General features: G+C 47.1%; 1 protein-coding gene across 5 annotated transcripts in view; it reads right to left on the bottom strand.

Moving 5' to 3' along the window:
* Positions 1 to 12,787, bottom strand: part of KLC3 (kinesin light chain 3) — a 160,251-nt gene that overhangs the window by 48,574 nt on the left and 98,890 nt on the right. For all 5 annotated transcript variants that reach the window (XM_069644674.1, XM_069644677.1, XM_069644678.1 and 2 more), the window contains exon 7: positions 3,249 to 3,350. In XM_069644674.1, coding sequence (XP_069500775.1) covers positions 3,249 to 3,350 — 102 coding nt within the window. The remainder of the gene's footprint in view (positions 1 to 3,248; positions 3,351 to 12,787) is intronic.

Raw genomic sequence — 12,787 nt, 5'->3', positions numbered from 1 at the left:
GAGCATGTGTGGAGAGAAGGTGGAAAGATGCGTGTTGGGCGTCATTGGGGTGGTTAGATTCGAATGCAAGAGTGTGTCTAGTGTGATTATAATTGCAGTGAGGGGGTGCAGTGAGAGAATGGTGTGCTGAGTGTACTGGTGAGTGGGCATGTGTGGTGGCCGGGATATCGTAGAAGGATGCATTGGTGGGGGCGTGCGCGGCATAGGTTGGGCAGAAAATACCTTTTAGGCACCACAGGGCAGCAGTACAGTACGGGGATGGTGGGCACAGTACACATTGGGCAAAAATACTTTTTAGGCACCACAGGGAAACAGTACAGTACAGTACGGGGCTAGTGGGCACAGTATAAATTGCGCAGAAAATACTTTTTGGACACCGCATGGCAGCAATACGGTACAGGGCTGACTAAGCACGGCACAGAATTGACAGAGTACTTTTTGTGGGCTTATTTCGTGGCTCAATGGCAGAGTTTGAGCCAGGGTGTGAGTTGGCGAGTCAAGATGAAGGTTTAACAGGAGTGGGTGTCCTACCTTTTGTGTGCAGCAGTAAGGGGGGTATCTGCACGGCAACGCGCTCCTGAGCGCGAACAGGCGAACACAGGGCCTTGTCTCCAGTGGCCTTCACGAACACGGCCCGGCTTCCGCCTGCCGGCAGAAATGCAAAATTCAAAAGCGGGCCTCGTTGCCTAGCAGCACGACGCCGGCCTTTGTTTGATAATAGGTAGCCATTTTAGGAGCAGGCAACAGCCTGGTAGTTGTACCAAATGGTACTGTAGAGGATCAGCAGAATCTAGGAGATCTGTAGCATGTAGCCTGGCCCTCCCTGACCAGTCTCCCCCAGCATCGCTAACAGCACTTGCCTTCGGGGTCCCTTCCCTGACCAGCCCGAGTCTGGTCCACCCGGCACCGCACTTGTCCTCCCTCTCCCACTTCCCCCGGCACCTGCTTTTGTGGCTCTCCTTGCACTTGCTTATCCCCTGGGCTCTCACTCATGCACTTCACCTCCTCCCACCCGCCCTGCAAGCCTTTTCCCCCTACTTCCACCCTCCCCTGCACTTCTTTGTCTTTCCCTTGCATGGTAAGAATGTCACAAGGCCCAGTACGACCATTAATGTTGCCCCCCCACCCCCAATATTTTGTTTTGTGGCACCTGGAAACACTGGGCCTCATTACGACCCAGGCGTTGGACCATGGTGCTAATAGCACCATGGTCCATGCCGGTAACTTGCCGACTCCGTCATGGCGGAATGGGGAATTACCACCCCATTCCAAGGTTGGCGGGGCGGTAATTCCCCATGCCACCATGGCCCTTCCCCATTCCCATTTTTGCCCCATAGGGCTCAATGGGAATGCGCTAAGTACGGTGCCGCAAATTGCGGCACCGTACTTAGCACCAAGGTCCCTTTGAGGGTCCCTACTTTAACGGCTGGTAAAACCAGCCGTTAAGGTCGTGTCCCGCAAAGGGACCCCGTAATTAGGCGCTAATAGGTTAACGGCGCCGCAGCCTTTTGCAGCGCCGTTAACCCATTAGCGCGAGGGTCGTAATGAGGCCCACTGTGTATAGGCGCCATACAAATGTCCATTAAAATAAAAAATTAAATGGAAGATCCAATAACATAACATAATATAACATACTTTGAGGAGGCCTTTGGGAGAGTACAGTCAGGTCCTGTACTGCTTGCAGGCAGACTCTGGTCTTCTCACCTGCAGCCTTTATGGGGGCCAGTGATGCTCTACACTTGGAATGGAGTTGCAAATCTACGTGGCCCTTCTTTTCTGGGAACCTCCAGATGGCAGATGCATGCATATCCTCCATTTTCTTGGCCCCTAATATGCTGATAGCAGAAGCTGCCCACAACATGGATTGTCCATGAGCAGGTGGTGTTGGTGACGGTATTACCCAATTTGATTGATTTTAATTGATCGAATGGTACATCTGGCCAAATTCGACCAGTACAATTCGATCGATTAAAATTGATCACATTGGGTAATCACTACCGAACATGGGGAGCAGGCTTTGCAGGGGTGTCACCCGCTCCCCATGTTCGGCATTGATGGCCTTTGGGGGCAGCAGGGGTGTCCCCCGCTTCCGAAGGATTTGAGGTGGGGGATAAAAAAAAAGAACGAAAAATAAAAAGAGTAAAGCGGACCCTGCAGCGTCGGATACGACCCATGTAAGAGAGACGGGTCTGACACTGCAGGGTCAGAAAGAAAGCGGATGTGCAAAAGGTAAGTTGGGGTGGGGATGTATTGGGGTTGAGGGGGGTGTGGATTTGTGGATTTTGGCCGCAGCAAAATTGGTTTCGCCGTGAAATTGACGACGGTCAATTTTGCCACAAACAATTATGCCACGGCCAAATCACACAGATACGCTGGTGACAAAGCACAGCACATGGAACATCTAAATCTAGCTGTCCTGAGTTTATTTTTTGCACATGGGACAAGGAAAAATTAAGCTACATCTCCCAGCCTTCTTAGCACTTCCTATGCCCAAGAGAAATGGAATCTCCTTGCTGCCCCAAACTAGTCATTGCCCCAAAAGGGTTCCAGTTAAATATATTTAGATTTCATTATGGCTGTTGAGTGGTAATGACTCTTTGTTTTCTGACTTCAGTTCAGGATCTCCCTTTGACTTGGCGTTTAGATTCTGGTTGTCTTCCTGGTTCGGATTGTTTCTACTCTTCCAATTTGGACATTCTATTGTTACTTCCTGGCCCTCACACTCACATCCTTTGTGCTGTCTTTTAATCTTGAATGTGTAACTTCGATTGTGTTTTCATCTGCTCTTGGACTGTGGATTACAAACTGTCCTTTGTGGAAATGACTGAATTTGCACTCTCTCTTTGGTATATATGACATGCTGGTGCTTATTTCCTTTGCAGATCTAGTGGTCATCCCTATCTGTGACTAGCAGCCGGCCTTTCAGGCGAACACTTGCTCATGGAACTGCATAGGGTCTACCTTCGTGTACATTTAGTGGCAGAATAAAATCTGAAATTAAGAACTGAGACCATCTGCACTATATCATGTCTCCACTTCAGATATCAAACCACACCTCAGCCTCGCTATTCGATCACATCTCAGTTTAAATCTCCTGCCTGAAAAACTCGGATGACTTGCAATTGTGATTCCAACCATCCACATCCTCCTACTCCCCCCATGAATTTCACTCTCTGTCCCGGGTTTGAGAGTAGACTAGCAGTCAGTCAGGAGAATTCCTATTGATCGCCCCTGTCGAATCACCCTACCTTCTCGCGGATCTCCAGCGCTCGCTTGCACAGCGGCTCGGCCTCTTTGTACCGTCCTCTCTTCCCATACAGCACAGCCAGGTTGTTCAGGGTTGCGGCCACCTTTGGAGAAGACAAGTCTCAGCATTAGGCCACAAGTACTGAACATGTGAATGAATAGACATTCTGGGAGCACAAGTAGAAAACTGATCAGAGGGACACAGGAGCCACATCAGGCATGGGGGGGGGGAGAGAATGTAAAAGTAGTATCCAGTCATTTTATTGCAAACAAAACAGAGTGGTACATAACAGAGCGGACAAAAACACGGAAAAACACAGAAAAGATTGAATAAATATACAAATAGTAGTAGAGTAAGAGGTTAAAATGGGTCTGGATGTGGTTGGGGTGGCTTTAAAAGGGTTGAAAAAATAGGGGGCGTGTTGGGGATCCACCCCAAATAAAAAAGAATTGGTGTTTTCCGGTGTTTTGTCCGTGATTGAATTTACCACTCTGTAATTGTGGTTGGTAAGATCACATATAACCGTAAAAGCACCTCTGGGGAGCTGTAGGGAATTCTATGGGAGTGCAAGCTGTGTGGGAGCTGTAGGGAAGGGTGACGGAGTGCTGATAGCTATAGGAGAAGACGGCAGGTGGATGACAGCGGGTCAGGCCTGCTAGCACCAGCTGTGAAGAGGATGCTGGGAATGCTTTAGGAGCATTGGCTGTAGGCGAACTGTAAGACAATGTCTAGCAGTGCTGCTTGTAGAGGAGTTGTAGGAATGGTCCAGGAATACCAACAGTGGGAAAGCTGTTAGAAATGGAGAGAACTATACATAACACTGTTTAAGGAATGGTGTAGTTGTGTTGGCATTGCAGAACGTTGATAGAATGATGTATTTCTCCTGGCTGCGGGGCTACGACAACAGAAAGGTAAACTACAGTTTCACCTGCTAGAAGATTCTCTCATAACAGTAGGCAGTGGTGCTGAATGTGTGCGACGTTGATCGTATGGTGCAGATGTGGTAGCAGTGGGGAAGGTCAAGGAAAGGTGTCAGCAATTTGGCCATGATAGTGAGGTTGACAGGAGACGATGGTTGTTGTACTTGCTTCCATGCACTTTCCCCCTTTTCCCTTTTCAATGCACTTGCGCTTTCTTAATGTCACCGGGCCTAGTAAGAGTGCTGTTTTCTTTTTTTTGTGGTGTTTCTACCTTGTTCCCCTCCCTTTTGCCTGGTCGTGCTCTGAAACACTTGTGCATGAGCGCAATATAAATAAAATATAATTTCATTTCGGGATGTTAAGAAATTATGCCGCTGTACCTTTTCTGTGAATGTTAAAACATGGTGTCACTGTGCTGCCTGTGTGGTACGTTCACAGAATGGGGTAATTGTGCTAATAGTGTATTATGCTACTACGAGAGTGTGGTTGTGCCTATTCTGGAGTACATGAATAGAAAATAATGTGGGGAGAATACCCCTGCTAGGGAACTGTACCAGTAAATAACTTGTCCTTCTCCAGTAGGGAATCCAAGCTTCTGGAGTGGGCTCCCCAAAGCTATCCACAGAGAAGAGGTGGGACTATAAAGAGCCAGGCTATCTAAAGAGAAGCTTGGAGGATACTTTACCCACGTGCATGGAAGTCCTCACATCCAAATCTATCAATAATGCTTACAGAGACTCCCAAAGGGGTGTTGCTAGGTCTCGAAAAGATAAGGGACTACACTAATGTCGGGACTGCGAGACTCAGGGCTAGCTAGCCTTTTGGTTGTAGCACCTGAGATTCTATCAGGGGTTACAACCAAAAGACCCGGGGCTAAAGCCCCCCCAGTCCCTCCCATTTGGCCTCCTCACAGCTGTCTGTCTAGGATGCATTTCTTATCGGGGCTGCTGTCACTGCCTCTCCTTGGGAAGAATGGCCTCTAGCTAATAAGTTTAATTCAGGACATAATCTCCCTTGAGATGAAGGTATTGTTTCAAAGCTGCTTTCCCCTTGATTTTAGTGGCATACAATACAGAACATGGTTCTGTCCCAATATACTCCAAAGTCCTTTTGGGAGCAAGAGCACGGAGAGCTTGTCTACAGGAGATGTTAGATCTGCAGGCAAACTAGCTTCCTGACTAATGTGAAATGTCAGGTCTGATCTCAGTAAAAACAAAGAGGTGATGGCTGGAAGGTTTAGAATAAATCTTACCCTCTGGCATTGCTCTGGGCAACCCTCCAGACCATCTTTCTTCACCTGCCAAGCCATTACAGAAGGGGAAAGACCATATGCAAATCAGGCTTAGGCCCACCCCAAAAGGGGCAGTCCAGCACGAACTGCTAGGTCACATCCCTTCTGCACGAGACCACAAGCATCCCCAAACATGTTTCAGTCTTTTTGGGCCTCATCAGTGAGGAGTAGCTTGGGTCTCTAGGCCCAGCAGGCACGGGACCCACGTCTGGGCATACCCGTCCCACTCGGGGTGACAAAGCAAAAACAAAGAGGTGATGGCTGGAAGGTTTAGACTGAATCTTAACCACTGGCATTGCTCGGGGCAACCCTCCAGACCATCGTTCTTCACCTGCCAAGCCATTACAGAAGGGGAAAGACCATATGCAAATCAGGCTTGGCCCCACCCCAAAAGGGGAAGTCCAGCCCAAACTGCTAGGTCACATCCCTTCTGCACGAGACCACAAGCATCCCCAAACATGTTTCAGTCTTTTTGGGCCTCATCAGTGAGGAGTAGCTTGGGTCTCTAGGCCCAGCAGGCACGGGACCCACGTCTGGGCATACCCGTCCCACTCGGGGTGACATAGCAAAAACAAAGAGGTGATGGCTGGAAGGTTTAGAATAAATCTTAACCTCTGGCATTGCTCTGGGCAACCCTCCAGACCATCTTTCTTCGCCTGGCTTGGCAGGCTGAAAAACGATGGTCTGGAGGGTTGCCCAGAGCTTTGCCCGTGGTTATGATTAATTCAAAACCTTCCAGCCATCACCTTTCTGTTTTGCCAAGGTCTGATCTCAGCACCTGCTAGCACATCACCTTCCCTTCTAGATGAAGTCCTGGCTTGAAGAAAACACACTGTCCATGACATTATATTCAAACGTCAGCTCTGCATTCGATTATAAGGCACTCCTTTAAGCTTTGAAATCACGGCAGTGCGCGTCTTAAACATCAGTGGTTTACGAAAAAGAGGGAATCATTTTTAAACCCTCTCAATATTCAAGAATCATCCTCCACATGTCTCATGAAGCTCAACTTCCTGTGAAGGGGATTTCCTGCAAGCTGTGATAGCCGACAACTGCACCCTCAACCAAGGGTGCAGCAGTTCAGCCGGGACAGGTGAAAGTGTATGGTGCAGGGGCTTCCTATGGTCATCTTCATGGATTGTGGACATGTTGCATTCACCAGTGGGTAGATCACCTCCACTCAGGGGCATAGTACACCCACTGGAGAAATAATGGAGCCAGCTGTTACGATGTGTGACTGGAGGTTGTAATGAATTATACTATCTCTGTAACTCTGCTGATGGTCTAGGTTGTTCATTAAGGAACATATCTCCATACACAATGCTTCTATCAAAAACTTGGAAACAAAATGGAAAGGCTTGACATTTTTAGTTTTGACTAAAGTGCCACCTATAAGCCAAAACTATTTTGTTAGAGTAAGTCTATGAGGGAGATGGGTGTGAGGAGGGACACACATCTTGTGTGTGTTCTTTGGTTATTTACCCACCCATTGAATGGTATGGCCATGCTACTCTTTATAGTCATTTTCCCCCCACTACCTGCCCAAAACACATCCTCCTTGGATCTCTTTGTGCTTGATCTATCAAGCAGCAAGATTAAACCTTGTACTGTAAGTGCCTGCCAGTGTTATTTTAAAGCAGTCGTAATGGCTTAACTGCAGCTATAAATGAGCTACTGGTGTAATAAATACCTCTTAAACAGGGGTGCTTTCAGCCACTTGATTTATAAGCAGCATGCGTGTGCTTGCACTGAAGTTCTGTTAAAGACAAGCTTTGGGAAAGCCAGCAGTTTTGACTTGTGCATAGGTATTAGATAAGCATTTGCCAGGCCCTGATTTCATATGCCCTAGTACTCACACCCTTTGAAATCGGTAAACATCTTATGGCCAGGTTAATACCTTTATGGCAGTGCCTGACAAATGCCTTCCCTATGCTCACACAAAAGCCAAAACTTTTGGCTCTGCCAATGCTTGTTACAGCAGTCATCTGTCCCTGTACACGGCGAGTTTACGGCACTAGGGTGTGCCTATCAGTTTGTACTTTTGTATGCTGGAAAGGGCTGCACGATTTTTGAGCGGGGCTTTGCTCCTAGTGGAAGATTTCGATCATTTCCCATGGCATGGTCCACAGGTTGAAATCCATGCTCTTTTCTGAAGGGGGCGCAAGTCCTACTGGGACGACTGAGGAAGAGGGAACCAGGCTATTATCAGTTAGCAAATGCTTTGGGTCAGCGCATGTCCCGAAGAACCCACTTATTTACCTAATGATTTTGCAATTAGAAGAGTCTCCGATCGCTTCATCAGCAGTATCCCAGGCTTCTGAGAAGCTCTCAATACATCAGGCCCCAGTATTGAGTAGGGCGTTTGACGCAGTGTTTTTAATCCTGGGTATGCGGTACAGTCGTGAATCAAGCTTGTTCAAGTCATTTGTTTCCATACCATCTAGCGATGCCTGGTGAGGCTGAGAAAGATTCCCACTTGCAACATTCCTGCCTTAGATTAAACAGTGAACAATAAGGTGTGGGTTCACAATATGTGGCAATGAAGATGTGATATGCACCAGGAAACATGGCTACTTGGCTTCGTTCTCTGTCCAAGCCATCGAACCCAAAGGGAGCATGCTAACCACTTTGCTGAGCAAATCATCGCATATTAAAACAGAAAAGATTGAGTTGAAGTGCGAGGAAGTCCTCCAAGGACTCCCAGGAATCTAGCATACTGTGCAGTGTTAACCGCCTGCCAAAAAATAGTGGTGTCATTGTATGGTAACTTATGGTAAGCCTCTTTTTAAAACATCTTCTCATTGATGTCTAATAACACTAAAATAGTTATCTTGAAGGAAGCTTAAAAGATGCAAGACCACACATGCAACTCTATTAGGTACATAAGATGAGGGCACAGAAGAAATTACAAACAGCATTGCCATACTATTAATGGCGTCCCACTAGCTCCGGCTAAAAATGGATTGACAAACATCCTCCCATCCACTTGATCTGAGGCTGCCTCACAGTGTGATCATCAAGCCATGTCCTAGGACATTTTTTAAACCTTGCATCCAGTGTCAATGTAGCAGGAGTAGGGTGTTATGTCACTGGTTGCTCATACTTCATCAGAGGGATAATTCATCATGAAATAGTCATAATATGACCAGCTATCCCTGGGCCTTGAGGCAGCAGCAATTGTTTCAAAGTGTGCCAACCTAAGGTCACAACACAATGCCAAATCCTTTACCCATATCTCGTGATATGGTTGTGGGCCTCTTAGCCGTGTCATTGAGATCTGGTGTCCAGCCAACAGTAATGCCAGCCCCACAAATCCCTTAATGGACTTACCCCACTATTCATTCATTCAAAAACCTTAGCATTGGGTTCACGGGTAACAGCCCCTCCGCATCTGGACCTTCAAATCAGCATATATCATACCACTTTTAAAAAACACAAGTGGTGACGTAGAAGACCTCTCCAACTACAGGCTGATTTCAAACATTTCCTAACCAGCAAAACTCCTATAAACCCTCGTGTACACACTAACCCCAGAACACATAGAAAAACACCACCTTCTAGACCAAGCTCAAGTCGGTTTCAGACTCGCAAGAGGAACAGAAACAGCACTACTATCCATCTGGGATGACCTAAAAACCAATGCAGACTCAAACACAACCTCAGCCCTTATTCTGCTCGACCTCTCCACAGCCTTCGACACCGTTAGCCATGACACCCTAACCAAAAGACTACAAGACATAGGCATAACAGACACAGCATTACTCTGGACTAAATCATTCCTAGCAGACAGAACTGTTACGCTCACCTGGTATCCACGGGGACGCCACTCAGCCCTGGTTGCTGGATTCGCCCTGGACCCTTCCCGATCCTGGATGGTGCCTTTGATGGAAGTCGGGCCTGAAAGCACAGGAGGACTGGATTTAGGATCAGATTCAGTCTCCTCCCACCTGCCTCTGGGTTCTACCCGATGGCCCTCTCCTCACCTTGTTGTGATGTCTGGCGTGCTCTGCGACCTGCCTTCTATGCAGGGGTGCGTAGTCTTCTGCGGGCTTGAGCGACCAAGTTAACTTCACTGGTGCAAGCCCATTCAAGTGTCTTTTAAGGGAGGTAAGTCTGAATGCAGCAGTCTTTATATGTCCTTGCCTTCCTTTCTTGTGATTAATGTTTTTTCTTTATTCCCCCTTAGGTGCACGGAAGTTCGGTGAATGCGCAGTTTGGATCAGGCTCCAGCCAGAATAGAGGACGCAAGAGCGTAAAACGATTTGGTAGGTAATGCGCGAAGTGCGGCGCTGTTTTGTCTTTTAGTTGCTAACCTGTATTCTTTCTTCCTTTTCAGGTCGCGATGGTCTTTTCTGGCGTGCGAAGAGTTCTGGAACGATGCCGGCCTAGAACTGCCCAACCAATTGAGGTTCTCATGACGACTGTGGCTAGCGCCGTGAGTAACTTGTTTTAACGTTGTCTTTCTCTCTCTCTCTCTCCCTCCAGGTTGCTTCATTCCGGTGCGTTTGTGGTGTCCCAAAGATGCTGATGACTGGATGGATGACTGCGAGCAGCAGAAGGATAGACAATCGACGGGCAGAGGCAGGATGGAATTCGCAGCTAAGTAGAGACTAATAATGATGTTCTTTGTCTCCTCTGCAGGTCCGTTGTTCAAGGATCGCCGGTATCAGGTCACTGGACATGATGAGCGTCACGCTGCTGGCTGCAGAATAACACGAAGCACGTTCTGCAACTTGGGTGTGGTTTATATAGCCCTCTAGTAAAGTAGTCCAAGTAAAGTAGTCCGGGCTACCACACCCTAAAACACTGTACCGCACAGTCTGGTTCTAGGAACTAGACTGTGTGGGTACCTCCATGTTGGCTGCAGGCCTCCAAAGAAAAAGTAGTCCCTTCAAGGAGGTTTCCCATCCTGAACATGAGCCTGGCACCAAAGGCGCCAGGACTGACTCGAGGAGAGTCCATGAAGATGGTTTAAGGCCCCTGAGGCCCCAATTGAACCCCAAGTCCTGGCCCTATCTGGAATGTGGGCATGCCAGTGGGGTTTTGGGTCAAGGGTCATGACAAGAACAGAAACCGTATGGATGACACCCTTCAAATCCACCCCACGAGTTAACGACTGTGGAGTGCCAGAAGGATCCTCACTATCACCACTGTACTTCAACATCTACCAGACTCCAGTTATGACAATCTTCAAAAAATACAACATTACAGGTTACAACTACGCAGATGACACTCAAATCATCTACCAAATCGATCACTCAACCCTAATCGAGTGTCTAAAAGAAGTCTTCAACTGGATGAATGCCAACAATCTGAAAATCAACCCAGGAAAGACAGAAATCATGATCATATCCAAAGACCAAGAGAACGAAACCGCCATCCTGTGGCCAACGGAAATGGGAACTGCACTATCACCATCTAAGGTAGTAAAAAAATCGGGGAGTCCTGATGGACAACACCCTAACCTTAGAACCACAAATAAATGCAACAGTCAAGAAATGCTTTTTCCTCATCCACACGGCAAGAAGAATTCTACCTTTCCTCTCCTTCACGCACAAAACACTCACAATCATCGCCCTCATTGTGTCAAGAATGGACTATGCAAACAGCCTCTAACTCGGAATACCAGAATACCTCCTGAAGAAACTACAACGGATACAAAATACAGCAGCCAAACTACTCCTCAAACTATCCAGAAGAGACCACATCTCTCCTGCCCTAAAAATACTACACTGGCTCCCAGAAAAACATTGCATCACCTTCAAAATCAGCGGACAAGGAGCAGAATTCCTACAAAAATAAAATAACAATCTACAAGCCAACGAGACTCCTCAGATCAAGCAACGAAATCCACCTGGAACTGAAACCATACCTTATCTACCACTTATCTGCAAAAACCTGGAACAACATCCCAAAAGAAATAAGAAACACCAAAGACCACCTAAAATTCAGGAAATTACTAAAAACCTGGCTCTTCAACACCACAGACTCAAACTGAAAACCGAAACAACAGCAAAGAAAAGAATGACTAAACTGAAGACAACACTGACAACACCCAGAACCGACTAAGAAACTCCCACCACAACTAGACAGGTAACGCCAAGTCAAATAGAACACAAGCAACAGCCATTAAGACAGAATCAACAACCCAACCAATTCCAGCCAACCTCCTCTATCGCCCATAATTGCTACCAGGTACCACACTGTTATAGAGTTTTCTATATGTTAGCAATAACCACACTCAAACTGAGTTAAGGAATTTAGCAGGTACACTGGCCGTACGAGTGGAAAAGGAAGGCAGGTAAGATTATGAAGGAAGTTGATGGAAGGGGAGGCCAGATGTGAAAGGGACTGTGAATACCGGACAAGCCCAGATCAGGATAGAGGCGCAGAAATGCCACCACACACCATCTGGGGAGATTACGCAAACCCAGCGCATCACTTCTAGAAAGAAATGCCAACTAACCAATCCACTAACAATTTCCCCCTCTGCATACACCTCTCAAACTCCAAACCAAACACAACCACAAACCTACAGCACAACAAACCGCACAAACTGCACTGCATCGCAACAACAAAACAAAAAACACACATAGACTCACACAACAGTACACAACGACTACCGGCTGCAAACACCGCAGGACCAGCCAACGGACCCACCGGGCTGAGGCTGCAAACAGCACATCACTGCTCTCTTGCACTTTTCCAGCTTATTCCCACTAACTCACCCTCCCTTTCCCCAGAGCGCCAGAGGACCACTCCGGTGGTGATAGTGCGCGGTACAAATGACCTTTAACATTAACATTAACATCTGGACATTGCCATGTTAAATGTTTAAAGTCTACCTGTGTTGTGCCACATGTGTAAGGGCTTCAGGTCGTTTTTATGAAGGCGAAGGGAGATGGGGGTGATACGCTTGATAGTGTGATAGACTCTGGGATATCAAAGAGACTACACCTGTGAAAGTTTGAACCAGACTTAATTGAAGTTGTTCCAAGGTATCAGGGCTGTCTCTTGTCTTTGACTTGAGCAGGAACTGGTCGAATTAATACATGTTATGAGGGCTCATTGGGGCTCACTCGGTTTCTAAAGAGGTGATACCTCAAACACTAAAGAGGGTTTTGGTGGGACCTGGATTTTAAAATGCTCTTTCTTCACACACAGCCTTTCAGGCACTGACACATTTCGCCTCTTGATACAGCACTGGACTTTTTGGACTCATTCCTGTCTGTGTTCTGCGGTTAATGTATTGGGCCGAATGTTAATATAAATACGAATATATTGTATATGTTTACAAACCATTGTCTCAGAATAGAACAGAGTAATTTC

Source organism: Ambystoma mexicanum, chromosome 2p, assembly GCF_040938575.1.
Source record: "Ambystoma mexicanum isolate Mex_15411 chromosome 2p, UKY_AmexF1_1, whole genome shotgun sequence".
Taxonomy (NCBI): domain Eukaryota; kingdom Metazoa; phylum Chordata; class Amphibia; order Caudata; family Ambystomatidae; genus Ambystoma; species Ambystoma mexicanum.
This window is presented reverse-complemented; position numbering and strand designations above follow the sequence as displayed.